A 21,112-nucleotide genomic window follows, 5' to 3' on the forward strand; every position below is an offset into this window, starting at 1 on the left:
CTTCCCATTGTTTGTTGTAGCTGCAGTCTTATCTTTTTTGCAGGTTTATCCATATTTCCTTGATATGCTAAACCGACCGAACAACAGAAATGACTTTGCAGGAATTGGCGCTATACTGTGATTGGATGAATATACGGGACAAGGGAGGCCCCGTATGGGACAAACCAATTTAGCCCAATATAAGGGACATCCCAGCTAATACGGGACAGTTGGCAACCCTAACTGTGTATGTCAATGTGATAACAGTTACAGACAACATTGAATTCACTACATGGTCTTTTATGTATACCCAAATCAGGATTTTCATGCAGAAGAAGAGGAGACATCGCCGCGCAACACAGGGTGCAGTCAGCACACCTCAGGTCAAACAGTTTTATTAGAGCGATAAACAAGAATGCAAGGTAAACTCCTCAAAGTTGTAGCAGCTCAGACACTGTTGGTGGTGGCACTTCAGAGAGTCTCAGGATCATTCTCCTTTGTAGCCCCAGTTGAGAGCTCAGTCTTCACAACACTGCTCTCTGAAGTTCTGGGACGTCGGTGTAGTCCTTTGCAGTTTTCAATGTGTAGACACTTGACCTTTGAGACTTGTGATTACAGTCTTCCTTAGCTGAAAAATAGAGTAATATTTGGTGATTATTTTGTCTATAGAATTAACTATCACGCCTGAATATCACACTTTATACTAATTCCATTCTAAACTGAAAACCAATCCAAATAATTAAAACTGTTTGACCTCTGGGGAAAAAGTGTGTCACCAATCAAGCCCCAGAGGAATGGAGATAACCATTCCTGACCTAGATCAGATATCAAAACAAGCTCGTTTTTGAACGTTGTGTTGTACAACAGCTGACTAAAGATGGGGCATTCAGATCAAGAACACGAGATGTGCAGTTGAGAACATTTCCACGGTAACGGTGTAGCTTTACAATTCTGTGATTAAACTTTTAAACAAAGTTGCCACTTGTTGTAGCAAATGAGTGTCATGAAATACATGCACCAGAAACAGGGTACAGTTTTTGACTTGTCAGAAATGTCAGCAAGCCAGCTTAGCTATGTACAGGGTCGGTTTTGAATCCCTTCAACTCCCTTAGTTCTCTCCACTGTGTGAACGCAAATCTGAGGTTTACTCTCATCTTGGCCCGGGCTCTATTGCTTTCCCTTTTTGCCTGTCTGCTCTCCAAATTTAGATGGAGGAGTAGTTGCTTCTGGGTCAGGTCGTTAGCGCCTCACGTCTCCCAAGTCTGTAAGCTAGCTATCGATGCTAGCCATTAGCCAAGTGTTAGCCATGGGCTCAGCTAGCTAGCTACAGTATCACACCGCCTCCTCACTGACGGAAAACGAGTCACTCATTGTGAGCCCCACAAAATCTGGCAGGGAAATCTGACCCGATGGAAAATAACAACCTATGAATACAACTGTTCTCAGGCAGGCTAGAGGCACAATATTGTTACTGTTGCATCACATTGGATGACCACTAGCGATCTGTTGGAGCTTTTGAGCATTAAAATAAATACAAAAAGTTACATATTGCAGTTTTAGTAGATACTATTTTTGAAAGTGGATGTCATGTTTTTGTGGAACTCTCAAATCTGATCAGTTACCTCAGGTTTGACAGAAAACATCCCTCCCTTGAGTAGCAGTGCACTATGGAACTGTTATGGGGATTGGAAGGTGAGTCAACAGTCAGAATAATATTGTGTTTGTACAATGAGGCCTGAATGGAGACAGAGAGCGAACACAGAGCCATTGAGGAGAGCAGATTTACTCCACACCAAAACACAGAGTGCAAATACCTGGTTTTCCCAGGTGGATTGGATCATTCAGTCTAACTCACTGTGGGTCTACTTGTTGTTGGTGTGCTTGCTTTTTCTGACCCTGATCTATTCCTTCACACACCATCTTATGTCGTGTTGGAAAGGAGTGTCATGGGAGAGAGAAGTCCTGGGTTTGAACACAATCCCTCTCTACTCCTTTCTCTTTTCCCCCCTCTAGCCCAGGTCAGATCTAGCCCAGTCAAAGAGCTCTCTGTCCCAGACACTGCAGTAATTCTTAATAGACCACTATGTGAATGGCATTGACGTTGTACAGTGAAAAGACATTTGTTTGTCTCTAGCATCTCACATCACTGTTTGCTCAATTCAATAACCACATAAGTAAGGGTTATTAATTTCCTCCACATCCTGTAGATTCTTATCAGTTTTACATGGCAGGGTTCACCCTGAGGTTGTGTGTAACACAAGCTGCATACTACTAATCTAGACACAACCCCTACTATATACTGTACAATAGATGTACAGTACTTCCTTAATTTAAGAAAGCTAAATCAAGCTACTTTCTAAGTTCTATATCAGACTCTGCTGGTGATCCGTCACAATTTTGGAAAACAGTTGTAAGGATGAGAATTGGATGTTCATCATTGATTACTAATGTCTGACTTGTGTCTATAAATTAACCTGTGTCACGTGAACTAATTGAGACGGTGGTCACATGTCCTGGAATAAAGTCACGTCCTGTTGAGCGCCATATGCTGTCTTGTGTCCAAGTCTCTTCTTTCACATAGCTGATGGTCCCAGCTTCGAATCCTCCAAACGGAGCATTGCATTGGTGGCAGCAGTGTTTTTGTTATGCTTTTTTAGCAGGTTGACATTTATTGTCATGAATCTTGTCCTGGAGGCAGAACTGAGCGATTTCCACCAGATGGACCAGCTGCAAAGTCAAAATTAGCTATATCGGTAAAATGTATGAAAATAAAAATGTAAGGTAAGCGTTAGGCATTAAGTTTAGCAGTGTGGTTAAGGTAAGGGTTAGGTATAAAATCAGATTTTATGACTTTTTGGCTGTGCCAGCTAGTGAACACACTGCAGAGCTGCCTCCAGGGCAATATCCTCTTTGGGTTAGGTGTCCCGCTAGCATTCCACTACGACAACATCCGGTGAAATTGCAGAGCGTGAAATTTAAAATACAATAATCGTAATATTAAATGCTCAGAAAAATACAAGTGTCATACATCATTCTTTAGCTTAGAATCTTGGTAATCGAACCGCTTTGTCCGATTTACAATAGGCTTTACGGCGAAAGCAGAGCATTTTATTGTCTGAGGACAGCGCCCGCATACACCTAGCATAAAAATATTTTCCAAACCAGCAGAGGCGTCACAAAAATCAGAAATAGTGATAAAATAAATCACTTACCTTTGAAGCTCTTCCTCTGTTTGCAATCCCAAGTGCCCCAGCTACACAACAAATGGACATTTCATTTGGTAAAGTCCTTTATATCACAAAAAAGTCAGTTTAGTTGGCACGTTTGATTCAGTAATCCACCCGTTCAACTCATAAAACATGCAGACAAAGGAATCCCAAAAGTTACTGGTAAACTTCGTCCAAACAAGTCAAACAACATTTCTAATCAATCCTCAGGTACCCTAATATGTAAATAAATGCTAAAATTTAAGACGGAATGTAGTATGTTCAATACCGGATATAAATAACGAAGTGCGCGCCCTCATTCACGCACGCCACAAGACTAGAGTCCTAATGGGTAGTACAACTACTTGTTAATTTTTCAAAAAACAAGCCTGAAACCTTTTCTAAAGACTGTTGACATCCAGTGGAAGCCATAGGTACTGCAATCTGGTCGATTTTTGGTTGTAAATTTAATAGGCCAACATAGGAATGGCCTGGGAGCTCAAAAACAAAAATTCTGGATGGATTTTCCTCGGGTTTTCGCCTACCATATCAGTTCTGTTATACTCACAGACATTATTTTAACAGTTTTAGACATTTCTGAGTGTTTTCTATCCAATTCTACCAATTATATGCATATCCTAGCTTCTGGGCCTGAGTAGCAGGCAGTTTACTTAGGGGCACGTCAGACAGACGAAATTCAGAATACTGCCCCCTAGCCTAGAGATGATATTCATAAATGCCAGCCTGCACGTTTTAATGACTGTGGAACCGAAAATCTGCTGAAGTTATCACTTGACCAAGGGATGTGTGGCTAAATGCAAGCTAGCATACCACGTTACATGTCCAGTTGAGCTCTGTATGCTAATGGTGCACAGGTCAGCTGTTTGTTCACCCCTACCCGCCTGCAATTGCTAATAACCCATCAACAGCAGCCCGATTATATTTGATAAAGTGAAAATATGAGGCTCGCCCCCAACCCTAACCCGCAAATATAGAAAATGCACTATAGGCTGAGTCAAAGACTGCAGAACGATTTTTTGACAGGGGGTGCAGGATATTTATTGGCCTGATTTAGATATGTTTCTGCTTATAATTTACAACTCTTTGGTAGGCTATTTGTTAGTCAACTTGTCTATAATTAGATACATATACTGTAGCTTCTCTTTTGTCATTATATTTTGCCCTAGAAGACTGAATAAACCCTTGCTCAACAGAATAACGTAATAAATCAATAGAATTAATCCTTCAAATCTAGTTGACATCGGTAAAGTTCTGTCATCTTTCGGGGAGCAAAGATGACAAAAAAAACTAAACAGGAAAGATTTTCTGTGCAAAGTGTCCAAATGACACCTCTTTAAATCGGTTGTAAGGAAAATAGAGTTGTGGAAACGACCCAACGTGTTTCTGATAAGATTTTAGTTTGGCTTCGATGCATATTTTATGTGGTTGAATATTATCCGTTTTTATGATGAAGACAACACCTCTATAGATGGTATGTAACTGAGCATTGCATTCTCTCAAGATGAAAGAAAGACATTTCTCCACTCCTGTTCCCAAGTCCAAATTTTGGCGACATTTGGTGTATACTTTTACTGCAAGAAATGCTTAATTCTGCAGGAGTTATTATTAAGGCTATAGCCCTATTCACACTGGACTAGTATTACTAGAGAACGTTGGTTATGTATTACCCCAGAATATCCGTTATTCCAGAGGACGATTTGGACGGGATAAATTCTCAAAACTGCCCCCTGTAATTCTTTATTTTTTGTTCTATAAATTGACAGTTATGACTGAAGCCTGGAGTTTTTTTTTAAAGGCTACACTGATAAAACTCAAGCTTGGTTCCCAAGTTTGTAAACTATACGAAACTAACTTTGGTATAGTGTCGCCATAATATTTGAATTGAGGAAGTGTGATCATAATCATTAGGATAATTTAGCAATCAGCAGTAGAAGACGTCCTAAATGCCCCCTAGCCTTCAGATGTGAACTAAACAGCTAACTTGTGCGTTTTTAGGCTACGGATGAGAAAGTGAACTTGTTCCAAACGTTTAGCTCAGTTGTATACTGCATTGCGATCTATTAACAGCAAGGGTTGCATCAAATAGGGGCAATTTTCTTTTAATTATGCATTTGGCGATGTTCAATTAATTCAGCCTAAAATAAAGAACCTTAATTAAGCCTATATAAATTTCACAATAATTACACATATGGGTTTTTTAAGTATTTTTGTATCTTTATTCAACCCGCCCGCCCTTCAGCTACACAATATTTAATTACCCTAAACCCGTCTGCCCCGAGGATATAACCGCGGGGACTGCGGGTTATGAGTCAACCCGCGCATCACTACAGTATGCTGTCTAGTGTCCATGTCTTATCTTTCATATAGCTGATGGTCCACTCTCCGAATCCTCCAAATGGCACGTTACACTGTTAATGCACTGAAGTGTGGAAAGCAAGATGTCAGACTCTGGCATCGTTACCGAGAAAAAATTTGATAAGTGATGCTTTTATCTTGGGTGGCTTTTTTATTTGAAAGAAATTGTGGTTTTATTGACCCTGGTCAGTCAGTCAACTGCTCCTCCCCTCTCACAGACTCCAGTTAGCTCATTAGAAGATCAGTCAACTTCTAGTGAATTTTTGTTTCATTTCTACAATGTTGTACTTGTGATATGCTAGATGCCTTAAGATTGATGTAAAAAAAAAAAAATCCACTCGGGCTCATCTGCTGATTACGGAGTCATTGACCCATTTTTTATCTGATCATCATCATCTCGGTTGCTATCCCCAGGGCTGAGAAGGCAGCCCATGTGCTCCCTCTCCACAAAGGTGGTGACCCTTAAACCTAAATAATTATTGCCATGTCTCAAATCTATCTTTGTCAAGCAAACATTTTAGAATCATTAATCAACTGTATGCTTAGATCCTTTCTAGGCACGAGATGTATTCTAAGTGTTCACCAGTCTGGTCATCTGCAGCAACCTTGGTGTTCAATTATGTGATTGAGGGTATGGATAGGAAGAAGCACTGTGCTGAACTGTTTGACTTATTGAAGGCTTTTCGATACTGTTGACCACTATGTATTGATTCAAAGATTGTCTGCCATCGGCATGGATCAGGCATCATGTAATTGGTTTGAAAAATACTTGACTGACAGGACACGTGTTTTTTGGGATGGTGTTATGTCAGGTTTCCTTGATATTACGAAAGGTGTCCCACAGTGATTGATTGTACTGTTTACTGTCTATAAAAAAAAAAAATTGCATTAAAACAATTTTAGATTTTTTTTTTTTTACATACACCTATATGCAGAAGATGCTGTTGGCGCCACAGTTGACCAGGCTCTATCTGAACTACAATCTGCCTTCATTGCTTTACAGAAGGCCTTTGTTGAACTGAAATTGGTACTTAATGCAGGTAAAACCAAGTATATGTTATTCTCCAAATCACGCAAAAATGTATCTGATGATTTATGCATATGTGCTTTGGAAGGTGCCCTCATTGATGATGTCCCCGCTTATAAATATCTGGGCATCAGGATTTACAAAAAGCTATCTTTCAAAAAGCATGTTGATGAGTTAGTTAACCCTTGTGTGGTGTTCGGGTCTGTGGGACCCATTTTCAATATTTACCACACACTACCCCAGCCAGGTGCAAATTGGGGGAGGGACACAAATAGCTTTGCATGTGTGGCTCCTTACCACAATCAATCAGTATGGCAAAAATAATCTCTGCTCAGAGGGCCTTAGAAATAATTTTTGCAGAGAGAGAGAAGCTAGTATGGAAGGAGCATCTTCCACTTTGGAAGATGAAGAATTTTCCAAATATGAGGATCATGCCTCTGTCAATTAGGAGTCTGACAGTGATTTGAAAGGAGGGTGAGATTGACCCTGAACCAGCCCCAGGAGCAGCCCGTCAGCTGCCAGTCCCAGGACCAGACCGTCAGCAATCAGCTCACCAGCAGAGAAAGGCAAAAATGTGGTACTCATGTCAAAAAAACAGAAATCATAATGGATTACAATGCCACAAAAGGAGGGACAATTTAGAGAAGCTGGTGACTGGGTACAGATGCAAAAGAAGAACCCTATGCTGGCCACTTGTGATATTCTTCAACATCATGGACATTTCGGCATACAATGCGTTTGTCATTTAGATGGCGTTGAACCCAGATTGGAACAGAGGGAAGCTCCAGAGGAGACTGCTCTTTGTTGAGGAGCTGGGCAAGTCATTAGTAAGACCTCAAATCCAGAGGAGGCAACATATCCCAAGGACCCCAGCTTCTGCAGCCATAGTGAGGAGGATGCTGGTGCCCCATCCGCCCGACCCACAGAACTAACAACTCCAATACCGGAAGTAAGTGTGAGTGATGTTGCGTGTGTGCGTGTGAGTGAGAGACTCTCCTACCTTGGCCTGCTGTAACTATATATGTGAGTGAGTGAGATGTTAGTACAATTCCTGAACTAAGTGTTTATCATTCTAGATTGCAGCCGGTAGCAACAAGAATAAGCGTTGCGATGTATGTGGACCCAAGAAGGACAGGAAGACAATACACATGCATCAAGTGCAAGAAATGCATTTGCAACACACACAGTAAAACTCTGTCCCTCTTGTGGTGTGTAGACCGGCCTTAATTTGTGTTCAATGGGGCTCATTTATAATTTCCATAAAATAGTGTATGTAAAATTTGTCCTTCCAATTTGTTCATTTCAAAGCAATAAACATCAATAGTGATGATAAACCTTGTTATATTTATTTGTTTAAGATAATCAAGACATGGGTGGAATAAATCATGTTTATACATTTTATTAAAAAACTGGTTTTATTGAAAAATGTGATCTAGCAGAGGTAAATGGCAAATATTAACCATGTATGTCTATATGTATGTCTATATTGCTTGTAATTGATATTAGTCAACATCTATGTATTTTTATATAAATTGTTATGGCTTTGTTTTAAAAACCCAATAATGTTGTGGGTCCATCAGACCTGTGAACATTGGGTGAATAACAAAAACATGAACACCGCACACGGGTTAAGAAATTAAGAATTTAAAATGGACTTATTTTATTGGATTAAGTCATGCCTTTCATTAAAACAGCAGAAAACAAAATCATTCAGTCGATATTCATACCGGTTATAAACTATGGGGATATTGTAACGTGTACGCTGGGAGTCGGGAAGCAAGTACAGGGAGTGACTAATAATAAATAACACAGGGAACAAAACAAGAAACACGAGTAGCGTACAAACAGAAAACAATAAGGCCTAGGGAACGAACCAAAGGGAGTGACATATATAGGGAGGCAGGTGATGGAGTCCAGGTGAGTCTGATGAGGCACGTAATGATTGTGACGTGTGCGTAATAAGTAGCAGCCTGGTGACTTCGAGCGCCGGAGGGGGAGTATACGTGACAGATATTGTCTATATGAATGCAGCTTTATTATGGGCGACAAGTTCAGCACACGTCACTGCATTCTATATCAGAAAGTAGGCTGGCCCCCCTTTGCAATTCCATAGATTGATGCATTGCACTCTGTTTATAAAGCCCTCCTGCATTAACTTCCGCCGTACTTTACTTCATTGTTAACTTATAGACGTACCAATACACGGTCTCAGGAATGGCGAACTCTCGAGAGCCCTTTGATCTCCACAGAGTTAGGTAAATCTGCTTTTATCAATGCCTCTTTAAAATTGAATGAATTGGAACCTCTAGTGCAATTCAAAAGACTGATTGTGTACCTTTTTCTTTACTGAAGAATGTGTTTGTTTTCTCTGATTGTGGTTTGATTGTATTGATGTGTGTTATGGGTGTGTATATTGGTGTGTTATTGACGTGAATGCAGATCTCATCTGAGAAAGAGACCTTGGTCTCAGTATGACTCCCTGTCAAAATAAAAATAATGGAAACCATCTTGTCTTTTATTTTACTATGTATATTTTATATCAGATACTAAACAACTACACTAACATGTGTCACACAACATCACATGTATGCGTGTGTTCCTCTTTGCAATCTACAACAGTAACACGTGTGTGTGTGTGTGTGTGTGTGTGTGTGTGTGTTGTTCCAGGTGTGTATGTGAAGCTGGCTGGCTGTGGAACTGAACAAGGAATACTCTACGGAAGATGAGGAAGAGCAGAAGTGTGCTGACAGTGTCGCCCAATGATGTAAGTAACGTTCATACAACATTGAAGTAGTGTTCCAACAACACTCATTCCCTCTCATCCCCCTTCCCAGAGTGGCTAAGGATAAGTTCCTCACATAATTCAAAAATCTAAAGGCACAGAAGAGACAGTGGGGGAGGAAGGGAAAGGAATGTTTTAGAGAAGAATAATACCTCTTCAGTAGTCCCCAGTGAGTGAGTGGTAAAATGCATGCCTCTGATCAAACCTACAAATAGCTCAGTGAAGCGGGTCGAGCGCTTCAAGTTCCTTGGTGTCCACATCACTAAGGATGCTATTTACAAAACACATCTCTGCTAAAAAAAAAGCCAATCCAGAGCTCCAGTCAAAGCACATGTTTTCTGTAAAGATGCAAATGTATGCCAGTCTTTGCTAAAAAAAAGCATTTTATTTAACAGAAAATAAAAGTTGCACATCCTCAATAGCCTGCGCGCCCTGTTTGTTATGGATGATAGATGCGGTGAGTGCAGATTGGGATCCACTCCAAACTGTCAATGCATAAATTATGAATGAAAATTGTCGATTTTGCAAGGTAGCTACTCTACCGGCTTCATTCCTGACGAGAAAACTAACTGGAACAAGCTAGCCAACTTGACAAGTTGCTAGTAATATAAAATACTCGTAAACCTCTTTTAAACGTTAGCTGTCACCTTGAGGCTTGATAGGGATAAAGGCAATTTCTGTGGGTTAAGGCGTCCACATGCTTCCCAGTTGAAACAGTTCGATAGAGTTTGTGCATATATTTTGTGATGTTTAAGTTCGACACACCTTCGTCAGTGATTGGTCAACAGTAGGGATTCAATAAAGTCTCTTATCATTCAACGAGAGACAACTTGTTTTCATACAAATTTTTTCATTGAAATGTACTGCACCAAACATCTTAGATGTAAAACTGCACTAAGATCTCTACGGCAAAAAAACATCTGTCAAGTAGACGCTGGGATTCGAGAAGCAGGTGGTAAGTTTAATATAACAAGTAACGATACAATGTAGGAGTAGCGTCTAGACATGAACAACAGAAACAATAGTGCCTGGGGAAAGAACCTAAGGGAGTGCCAGATAAAGGGGAGGTAATGAGTGAGGTCATGGAGTCCAGGTGTGTTTAATGATGAAGCGCAGGTGCGCGTAATGATGAATGCCAGGTGCAGTGGTTAGTAAACTGGCAATGACGAACGCCGGAGGGAGGGAGTGGGAGTAGACATGACAACGTAAAACTTAATGACAGATTTCTTGAGTTGACTATTTTAAGGAAGTGTATACTGGCTACGGCGTCTAAAAATTGACAAACAGTGCTATTGCCGCTTTTCTTTTCTCAGTTTTCAAGCAAATGTCTTTTAGGGGAATATGCAGGCACGCTAGGCGCCAACTGAAATGAAGCATGCTGACGCCTCTAGCAGGACTGTATAGTAGGCCACTCAGGCTTGCTGGCAGGGATAGTCCCTCTCCACTCTGTCAGATTACTTAAACTAACACACACACACACAGTGGGGTGGAAAGAACAACATGTTTGTCTGGGGGGCAACAGCAGGGGGACTCAGGAGATACTGAATGGATGGTGTGTGTGTGTGTGTGTGTGTGTGTGTGTGTGTGTGTGTGTGTGTGTGTGTGTGTGTGTGTGTGTGTGTGTGTGTGTGTGTGTGTGTGTGTGTGTGTGTGTGTGTGTGTGTGGATTGTTATTGGATTCCAACCCAAAAAGGCCTGTGGTGTTGATGGTATCCTAAATGAAATAATCAAACATACAGACCACACATTCCAATTGGCTATACTTAAAAATGTCTTACCCAACCAAGGACTGATCACCGCAATCCACAAAAGTGGAGACAAATTTGACCCCAATAATTACTGTGGAATCTGCATCAACAGCAATCTCAGTAAAGAAATCTGCAGTATCAAATCGCAAATAAAATTGTATTGGTCACATACACATATTTAGCAGATGTCATTACAGGTGTAGTGAAATGTTGGTTCCTGGTTCCAACAGAGCAGTAGTATCTAACAATTCACAATAGTACACACAAATCTAAAAGTAAAAGAATAGAATTAACCTGTTAGGGCTAGGGGGCAGTATTGACACGGCTGGATAAAAACGTACCCGATTTAATCTGGTTACTACTCCTGCCCAGTAACTAGAATATGCATATAATTATTGGCTTTGGATAGAAAACACTCCAAAGTTTCAAAAACTGTTTGAATGGTGTCTGTGAGTATAACAGAACTCAAATGGCAGGTCAAAACCTGAGAGATTCCTTTACAGGAAGTGGCCTGTCTGTCCATTTATTGTCTTTCTTTGACATCTCATTCAATTACAAAGGATCTCTGCGGTAACGTGACACTTCCCACGGCTCCAATAGGCTCTCAGAGCCCGGGAAAAACCTGAATGTCGTCATTTCAGCCCCGGGCTGAAACACATTATCGCCTTTCTCAAGTGGCCGATCAAGGGACTGTGGGCTTAGGCGCGTGCACTGGTTGCCCCCGTCTTTGTGTTTTTTCCTCTGTTTGCCGAAAAGGAGATTCCCGGTCGGAATATTATCGCTTTTTTATGAGATAAATTGCATAAAAATTGATTTTAAACAGCAGTTGACATGCTTCGAGGTACGGTATTGGAATATTTAGAATTTTTTTGTCACGAATTGCGCCATGCGTGCGACCCTGATTTACCATTTCGGATAGTGTCTGGGACGCACGAACAAAACGCCGCTATTCGGATATAACGATGGATTATTTTGGACCAAACCAACATTTGTTATTGAAGTAGCAGTCCTGGGAGTGCATTCTGACGAAGACAACAAAAGGTAATCAAACTTTTATAATAGTAAATCTGATTTTGGTGAAGGCTAAACTTGCCGGGTGTCTAAATAGCTAGCCCGTGATGGCTGGGCTATGTACTTAGAATATTGCAAAATGTGCTTTCACCAAAAAGCTATTTTAAAATCGGACATATCGAGTGCATAGAGGAGTTCTGTATCTATAATTCTTAAAATAATTCTTATGCTTTTTGTGAACGTTTATCGTGAGTAATTTAGTAAATTGTTAGTAAATTCCCCGGAAGTTTGCGGGGGGTATGCTAGTTCTGAACGTCACATGCTAATGTAAAAAGCTGTTTTTTGATATAAATATGAACTTGATTGAACAAAACATGCATGTATTGTATAACATAATGTCCTAGGGTTGTCATCTGATGAAGATCATCAAAGGTTAGTGCTGCATTTAGCTGTCTTCTGGGTTTTTGTGACATTATATGCTAGCTTGAAAAATGGGTGTCTGATTATTTCTGGCTGGGTACTCTGCTGACATAAATAATCTAATGTTTTCCTTTCGTTGTAAAGCCTTTTTGAAAGCATTTGATTGTGAGGTATTCTAGGTCAGGTGAACAAAAGGACTTGAGTTTATGTATGTTATCATAATCACACCATGAGTAGTTAATCATGAAACATACACTACCGCCTTTCTTCTTCCCGGAGAGTTCTTTATTCCTCTCTGCGCGATGTACTGAGAACCCAACCGGCTGTATGAACGGGGACAGTATATCCCGAGAGAGTCATGTTTCCATGAAACAGAGTATGTCTCCCTGGAAGGAGATCTTCGCCCTGTGCTCATCTACTTTATTGTCCAGAGACTGAACATTAGCGAGTAATAATCTCAGAAGCAGTGGATGGTGTGCACACCTGATATGTGGGATTTGAAGTCCACTCGGAATTTCCTCTTCTTCGCCGGCTGTGTTTAGGAGCAGCCTCTGGAATAAGTTCAATTGCCCTGGGGGGTACGAACAAAGTATCCAATTTGTGGAAGTCGTATTCCTGGTTGTAATGCTGGTGAGTTACTGCCGCCCTGATATCCCAAAGTTATTTCCGGCTGTATGTAATAACACCCAAAAATTCTGGCCTAATAATGTAAGAAATATATGTTTTTTTTAAATATGGAAAAGTTGCTTAGGAGCTGGAAGCAGAGCTGACATTTCTGTTGTTTGAGCAAACGACAAACTGGCTTCTTACCAAAATATCGTATGACAGACCACATATACACCCTGCACACCTGTATTGACAAACAAAGAAAACCTGTTTTGTTGATTTCAAAAAAGCTTTTGGGCTCAATTGGCACGAGGGTCTGCTATACAAATTAATGGAAAATGGTATTGGGGAAAAACATAAAATCAATGCACTGTACACAAACAAGTGTGCAATAAACACTGATTTATATCCTCAGGGTCGTGGGGTGAGACAGGGATGCAGCTTGAGCATATACAGTAAATCAATTAATTGGCAAGGGCACTAGAATAGTCTACAGCATCCGGCCTCACACTACTGGACTCGGAAATCAAATGTCTGTTTGCAGATGATCTGGTGCTTCTGTCCCCAACCAAGGACGGCATACTGCAGCACCTAGATCTTCTGCACAGATTCTGTCAGCCTTGGGCCCTGAATCTCAGTAAGACAAAAATAATGGTGTTCCAAAAAAGGTCCAGTTGCCAGGACAACTACAAATTCTATCTAGACGCCGTTGCCCTAGAGCCGTAGTTTCCAAACTTTTTATAGTCCCATACCCCCATAAACTTAACTGACATACCATGAGCTGTGCCAGGCCAGACACGTTTGTTGACTCATCCAGCTGTAATGCATGTAATTCACTGGCTTGCATGTGAAGCAGTAATTGTTTCAAAACGTCTCCTGCCATGTCACTGATGCATCGTGAAACAGTGTTGTTTGATGAAGTCATTGTCTGTATAGTTTTTTTGGCCTTTTCCCCCAGCATTGTCCCAGCCATATCCACGGCAGCAGGAATAATTAAGTCCTCCTCAATAGTATGGGGCTTGCCTGTCCTAGCCACTCGGTAGCGCACCATATAAGACGCTTCTAGCCCCTTCTTATTAATGGTATCTGTTGCTTTTATACATGTCTTACTACTCGAAAGTAATCTTTATTCTAGCTCCAAAAACTCCCGTGGCTTATTTTTCAAATTGTCAATTTTTGTTTCTAATGTCTGCGCAAGAGTGAAGGTTTCCCACGAGAGAGTAACGGTTAATGTGATTGGATGTTAATTATTTGACTAGGCTTCCTGTATTTGACATTGTGTTGTTATTTCGCGGAACACTAGATGGTTTAAATGTTATTTTTGGCAGTGCAACGAGGCTACTTAAGCGAGAGAAAAAACCTCCCCCAAATGTATAGACCTGTTGGAAAATATAAAAGGTACTGTTTGAAAACGTGAATTTTTTTATTTTTATGTGAATCACATTTTTATTTGGCGTACTCCCGACGGCATTGCTTACTTTATTTGGCGTACCCCAGTATGGGAATACCTGCCCTAGAGCACACAAAGAGCTATACCTACCTCGGACTAAACCCAATTGCAGAATTCTGCAAAAATATACTTTGTGTACAACGCAAAACCCCAAACAATGCATGCAGAGAAGAATTAGGAATATATCTGCTAGTTATCAAAATCCACAAAAGAGCTGTTCAATTCTACAACCACCTGAAAGGAAGCGATGCCCACACATTCCACCACAAAGCCCTCACTTACAGAGAGATGAACCTAGAGATGAGTCCTCTGAGTGCAATATTCACTCTTAAATTCAAATCGTTTTTTGTTTATGTTTTGTGTCTTCTCACTTTTGTTTGTTTATTTCACTTGCTTTGGCACTGTAGACATGTTTCCCATGCCAAATAAAGCCTCTTTGAATTTAATTGAGTGGAGGTGCAGAACCACAGCTGCAGGCTAGCGAGAGACGGCCTGATTAAATAACACAAACTGTTACAGCCAGGCCCACAGATGACCCATCAGCCAGTGAGCTCAGGGCTTAGTAGTGTGTCTGTGTTTAAATGTAAGTGAGTATATAGTGATTGCATGCGTAATGTGTGTGGGTGTGTCGGTATGAGTGTGCCTGGCGATGGTTGTGGAAGTGGGCTTAGATTGCTCTGTGTGTGTCAGAGGCGTCACTGGGAAGGAACACTATCCATTTCAATCTAATAGTCAGGATGGAAAGCAGTGAGGTGGGTCACTGCACACACAGCCTTCATCAAGCCGCTAACCAACCTCATCTATTCCTACCAGGCATACGCAATTGTTGCAATATCTCACTCTCTGTAGCCAGATACACTCTGCCTCTCGCTGTCCTTGAATGACTCCCCAGCCTGTTTGAGAAGTAAGGATGTCCTATTCTATTATCCTATCCTGTGCTATCCTATTCTATCTGGGGTTAATTTGCAGTAAGTGTGCTACTGCTTCTGTTTTAAGTCTCTGTAGGTCCCTCCACCCTCCCATCACCCAGCTGTATAACCCATATAACTGTAGTCTGTTAGAGCAGCAGGTCAAACACAACAGATGTTCAGTCTCCAATTAGCAGATTTGGAAGCCGAGAGAGAAAGAAACTCCTCAGTGCCAGACCAGCCAGCCATCACAGGGTGTTACGTTACAGCCTTATTCAAGGGCACAATGGCCACAAAAGGCATGGATTTCTTAGGGTGCATTAGGATCCCACAAAGGGGATACCACCGTGAAATTCGAGGCATTATCAATTGCTTGTCAAATTGTGAATGCGAGACTGATGAACTGTGTACAGCCTACACAAAAAAACTAAGCAGAGCTCATGCCTTTCAAGCTATTTTTTTCAAGTCATTAGAGACGCATCATGCAGCCTTACAATGTAGATGTTCCAAAGGTCTGCATCAGTAGCTTGTAGGCTGTGTGTGGAAGCCAGGAGATGCTAAATGTGTGTCAAGTAGCGTGAGACAGTTATTTGCTTGACAATCACCAGCTTGACAAAATGTTGTGACCACCATAGCCCTAGCTGTAACGTAACAAAATTTGGAAAAAGTCAAGGGGTCTGAATACTTTTCGAATGCACTGTAAATGGTCAGAGGACGTGATCTGATGTTCGTTGCTATCGCAACCCCAACATTTGTGCTGTGCTGATCAAGGTTGGGATAGTTTTTTTTTCTTTCTTTCTGTTCAAATATATTTATTGAACACACACACAAGAATTGTGTATAGGTATTTTGTAGAAAAGGCAAGTATGCAATTCTTATCTAAACATAAAACAGACAGAAACAAGAAGACCCCGAGTTCTAGGTACAAAGTAAATACTACAAAATAAGACATACAGAACAAGGACAGGTAAACAGAAAGAGGGCAGATGTCACCCCCCTATCCCCCCACTGCTCGGGTGCTGGGGCAAGCACATGCCACCCAAGGGTAGATTAAAATATTAGAATTGAGAGTGCGTTAAAATGTCCAAATTCACAATGCCGACTGGTCCAAGTAAGAGAGGAGAGGCTGCCAGATTTGATCAAATGTTGATAATTTATTGTTCAGAATATATCTAATTCTTTCTAAGTGTACAGTGTTTGCCAATTCACTGAGCCATAATTTGGTAGAGGGAGCTTCCCTCCTTTTCCAAAACAACAAGATACATTTTTTTTGCTGAAATGAGACTAAGAGATTAGTTGTTGTTGGGAGTTGGTTAATCCGTTTAGGGATTCAGACACTCCTAGGATTATCAGAACCGGGTCTGGGTCAATTGAAGTCTCCAGAACTTCAGAGAGGATCCTAAAAATTACACACCAATAACCATACAAGTTAGAGCATAGGGCAAAGCAGTGGAGTAGTGTACCCTGCGCAGAATGACATTTATCACATAGGGGATGGGATAGGTTTTGTAGGGTATTGCAACAGGTGTCCTGTATTCAATTGAACTGATACACTCCTTGCTGTTACCTTGAAACTATATCCATCATATTGGACAGCAATGTTCCTGGTCTGGAGGTATGATAGATAGAAACACATACTGCACGCTTTTGAGACTGCCATTTGACATTATTAAATTGTATTTCCTGTTACGGCTCTGCTCCTTTTCATTTGACCTGGCATCAACTCCAACAGCTACATCTTTGGGTGCCATTACAGGGGGATTAGGACTGTTGCCTGACAACACCTCTCCTCTTGTCAGACACTGCTGTAGTATTACAGACCTGCTCTTCAGGCTCTGCTGTAGTAATAGACCAGGGGCCGGATTCACAAAACATTACTTACGAAAAAACGTAAACTTCTTAAGGGGGAAAAAAATAGAAGTGCATAAGATAGTTCGCAATTCCTCAAAATGTTCTTAGGAACTTTGTAAATCTTCTTATGTGGCATTGGCATTAGTGACGTGCTTGAAAATCTGCAGATATCAAATGATTTTCTTCTAAATTCGGAGAAGCCTGATTTCCCCTCTAACCACCTGCATCCTATGAGTGAGTGAGTAACGTCTTCAAATAAATCTTTCAATCTGTGATATCTAGTCTTGTTTTAGACTGGCAATTTCAGACCTTGGTGATTGATCATGTCATCACAGTCTCAAGTGTGACTTCATAGTCTATTTTGCTGCCAGTCTCCTCCCATTGGTCCTCTTGAAAACATTCATGCATGGTGAAAAATTAAGACACTCCATAATTGATTGTGTCTGGGCTAACAGTGACAGACATGTAGATCTAGTTCTGCTAGCAGACAGGCAGGCAGGCAGGCATAAAAGACAGACAAACACATCTAGCTCTCACACCTCAGTGCCAACCTCACCTCCCATTTATACAAATTGCGAGCTCAGAAAGCTCACAGAAAGGTAAAATGGAATTCAATCACAAATGTGAAGCGTAATTGAATGAAACCCAGCCTGAAGGTAATGAAATTCTGCTATCCACTCCAGAATGTCTACAGTAGCCACTTTACACCTAAACCAGCCGTTACATCTACCTTAACTGTATTATATTCCCTCATAGCCTGCTTTGAATGGTGGTGAAGTGAAAATCAATATACAGTATAATAATTATAAAAGCAATGTTCTGAGTATTTGATCCCAAATTTTATGTTTACCTAATGGGTGATTTTTCAACTACGGCACTTTTCGTATTTCTTATAAAAAATAAGTATGTTTCTTTACAAAAACAAAAAAATGTAACAGAAAGTCTTATTTTGTCAGGAACCATAAACTGGTATTGACTGTGACCAATATACTGTACGGTCACAGTCAATACCAGTTTTTACTCAGTTTTCGTAAAACACCTTCTGCCGATGTCGTCACCATCACATTAAACATTCAACTTTAAAAAGAACTGAATGACAAACAAATGGGGTTTTGGATTATTTGGTTTCTCTGTCTATAGGATTGGTACTACCACATTTAGAAATCTTTATTTGAATTCCTTAATTCAATAAATAAGAGCCTGCACTGGCTGTCCTTGTACACCTGCATGGAGCCTACCATCAACAATGCAATTTCTTGTTGAAATTAAAGTGGTTGGACACAAGTGTTTTATACTTGAAGACCGAAGTGTGATATTTAATGTGTAAAAAAAAAGGTTTAAGAAATATATTTACATTGTGGTGGTAATGACAGGTTTATGGTAAATTGCATTGGCTGTTAAAAATAAGTGGGTAGAATGGGATTATTACAATATCATTGATTGCTATAAAAACATTAAAATATCACCTATTCTTTAACCTCTGGACGGGCTCTGTCCCGTATGCGGGATCAACATCCAGCGAAAAATCCTATCGCCATTTTCTTTACAAAATGTAATGTATATATTTTTTCCAAATATAGGACTATTGTATATTGTTTTATAGATACACCTCTCCTGAATCGAACCACGTTGTCCGATTTCAAAAAGGCTTTACAGCAAAAGCAAAACATTAGATTATGTTAGGAGTATATCGTAAAAGTAGCCACATAGCCATTTTCCGACCAACCAAATGCATCACAAATAACCAAAAAACAGCTAAATGCAGCACTAACCTTTGACAATCTTCATCAGATGACACTCCTAGGACATCATGTTACACAATACATGCATTCTTTTGTTCGATAAAGTTCATATTTATATATAAAAACAGCATTTTACATCGGCGCGTGACGTTGACTAACTATTTTCCCTCAAATGCATCCGGTGAAACAGCGCTACAATTTACTAAATTACTATTCGAAAACATTTTTAAAATGTAATATTGTCATTTTAAGATTTATAGATTAACATCTCTTGAAAGCAACTGTAATGCCAGATTTAAAAATAACTTTACTGGGTAATCACACTTTGCGATAAAAGGGGATGCGATACTCAGAAAAATAGGCTACCGTTACAGGTCAGCGCCATCTTGGAACAATCGCATATACTATTGTCAATAATCCCTTACCTTTGATTATCTTCATCAGAAGGCACTTCCAGGAATCCCAGGTCCACAACAAATGTATTTTCGTTTGAAAAAGTTAATCCTTTATGTCCCAATAGCTTGTTGTTGTTAGCGCGTTCTGAAGGCTGCTCCAAAAGTACCGTCGGCCGCGGGACTTCTCTCTCAACAAAATTCATTTTTTTATTTTTATTTAAGTTCATTCAAACATGTCAAACGTTGTATAACATAAATCTTTAGGGCCTTTTTCAACCAGAGCTCCAATAAGATTCAAGGGGGACGGTTGCATTGTCTTTCTAAACGTTTCGAAAGGGGAGGGTAGCCAGGGGCGCCGGCGTCATAATGGTGATGGCCCTCTCCATGTGACCACTTTCCACAGACTCTCATTCTGTCAGTTTTCACAGTAGAAGGCTCAAACCACTTTTTAAAGACTGGGGACATCTCGTGGAAGCAATAGGAAGTGCTCAATGAACCATAGCTCACGGTGCTCATAGGCAAAGTGATGAAGTTGAGTCCGCAATTCAGAATTCCACATCCTGTTACGATCTGTCTCGGGGTTTTGACTGCCATATGAGTTCTGTTATACTCACAGACACCATTCAAACAGTTTTAGAAACTTGAGGGTGTTTTCTATCCAAATATTATATAATTATATGCATATCCTAGCTTCTGAGTTTGAGTAGGAGGCCGTTTAAAATGGGCACAAATTGTTTTCAAAAATCGCTGTAGCGCCCCCGATCCTAGGCGACCGTCAAGAGGTTAAAAGTGCCTTCCTCACCATCTTAAATAACCATGCTCCATTCAAAAAATGTAGAACCAGGAATAGATATAGCCCTTGGTTCACTCCAGACCTGTCTGCCCTTGACCAGCACAAAAACATCCTTTGGCGTTCTGCATTAGCATCAAATAGCCCCCGTGATATGCAACTTTTCAGGGAAGTTAGGAACCAATATACACAGGCAGTTAGGAAAGCTAAGGCTAGCTTTTTCAAAAAGAAATTTCCATCCTGTAGTACAAACTCAAAAAAGTTCTGGGACACTGTAAAGTCCATGGAGAATAAGAGCACCTCTTCCCAGGTGCCCACTGCACTGAGGCTAGGAAACACTGTCACTACCGATAAATCCACAATAATTGAGAATTTCAAAAAGCATTTTTCTACGGCTGGCCATGCTTTCCACCTGGCTACCCCTACCCCGGTCAACAGCCCTGTGCTACCCACAGCAACTCGCCCAAACCTCCCCCACTTCTCCTTCACCCAAATCCAGATAGCTGATGTTCTGAAAAAGCCTGTTCAACCTGTCTTTCGTATCGTCTGAGATTCCCATAGATTGGAAAGCTGCCGCGGTCATCCCCCTCTTCAAAGGGGAGACACTCTAGACCTAAACTGCTACAGACCTATATCTATTCTACCCTGCCTTTCTAAGGTCTTTGAAAGCCAAGTTAACAGATCACCGACCATTTCGAATCTCACCGTACCTTCTGCGCTATGAAATCTGGTTTCAGAGCTGGTCATGCGTGCACCTCAGCCACGCTCAAGGTCCTAAACGATATCATAACCGTCATTGATAAGAGACATTACTGTGCAGC

General features: G+C 40.7%; 1 protein-coding gene across 1 annotated transcript in view; it reads left to right on the plus strand.

Moving 5' to 3' along the window:
* LOC106584037 (cAMP-specific 3',5'-cyclic phosphodiesterase 4B) overlaps positions 1 to 21,112 on the plus strand; it is a 309,843-nt gene that overhangs the window by 42,504 nt on the left and 246,227 nt on the right. The window contains exon 2 of the mRNA XM_014168843.2: positions 9,256 to 9,352. Coding sequence (XP_014024318.1) covers positions 9,311 to 9,352 — 42 coding nt within the window. The 5' untranslated portion in view covers positions 9,256 to 9,310. The remainder of the gene's footprint in view (positions 1 to 9,255; positions 9,353 to 21,112) is intronic.

The sequence above is a fragment of the Salmo salar genome, chromosome ssa23 (assembly GCF_905237065.1).
Source record: "Salmo salar chromosome ssa23, Ssal_v3.1, whole genome shotgun sequence".
Lineage (NCBI taxonomy): Eukaryota > Metazoa > Chordata > Actinopteri > Salmoniformes > Salmonidae > Salmo > Salmo salar.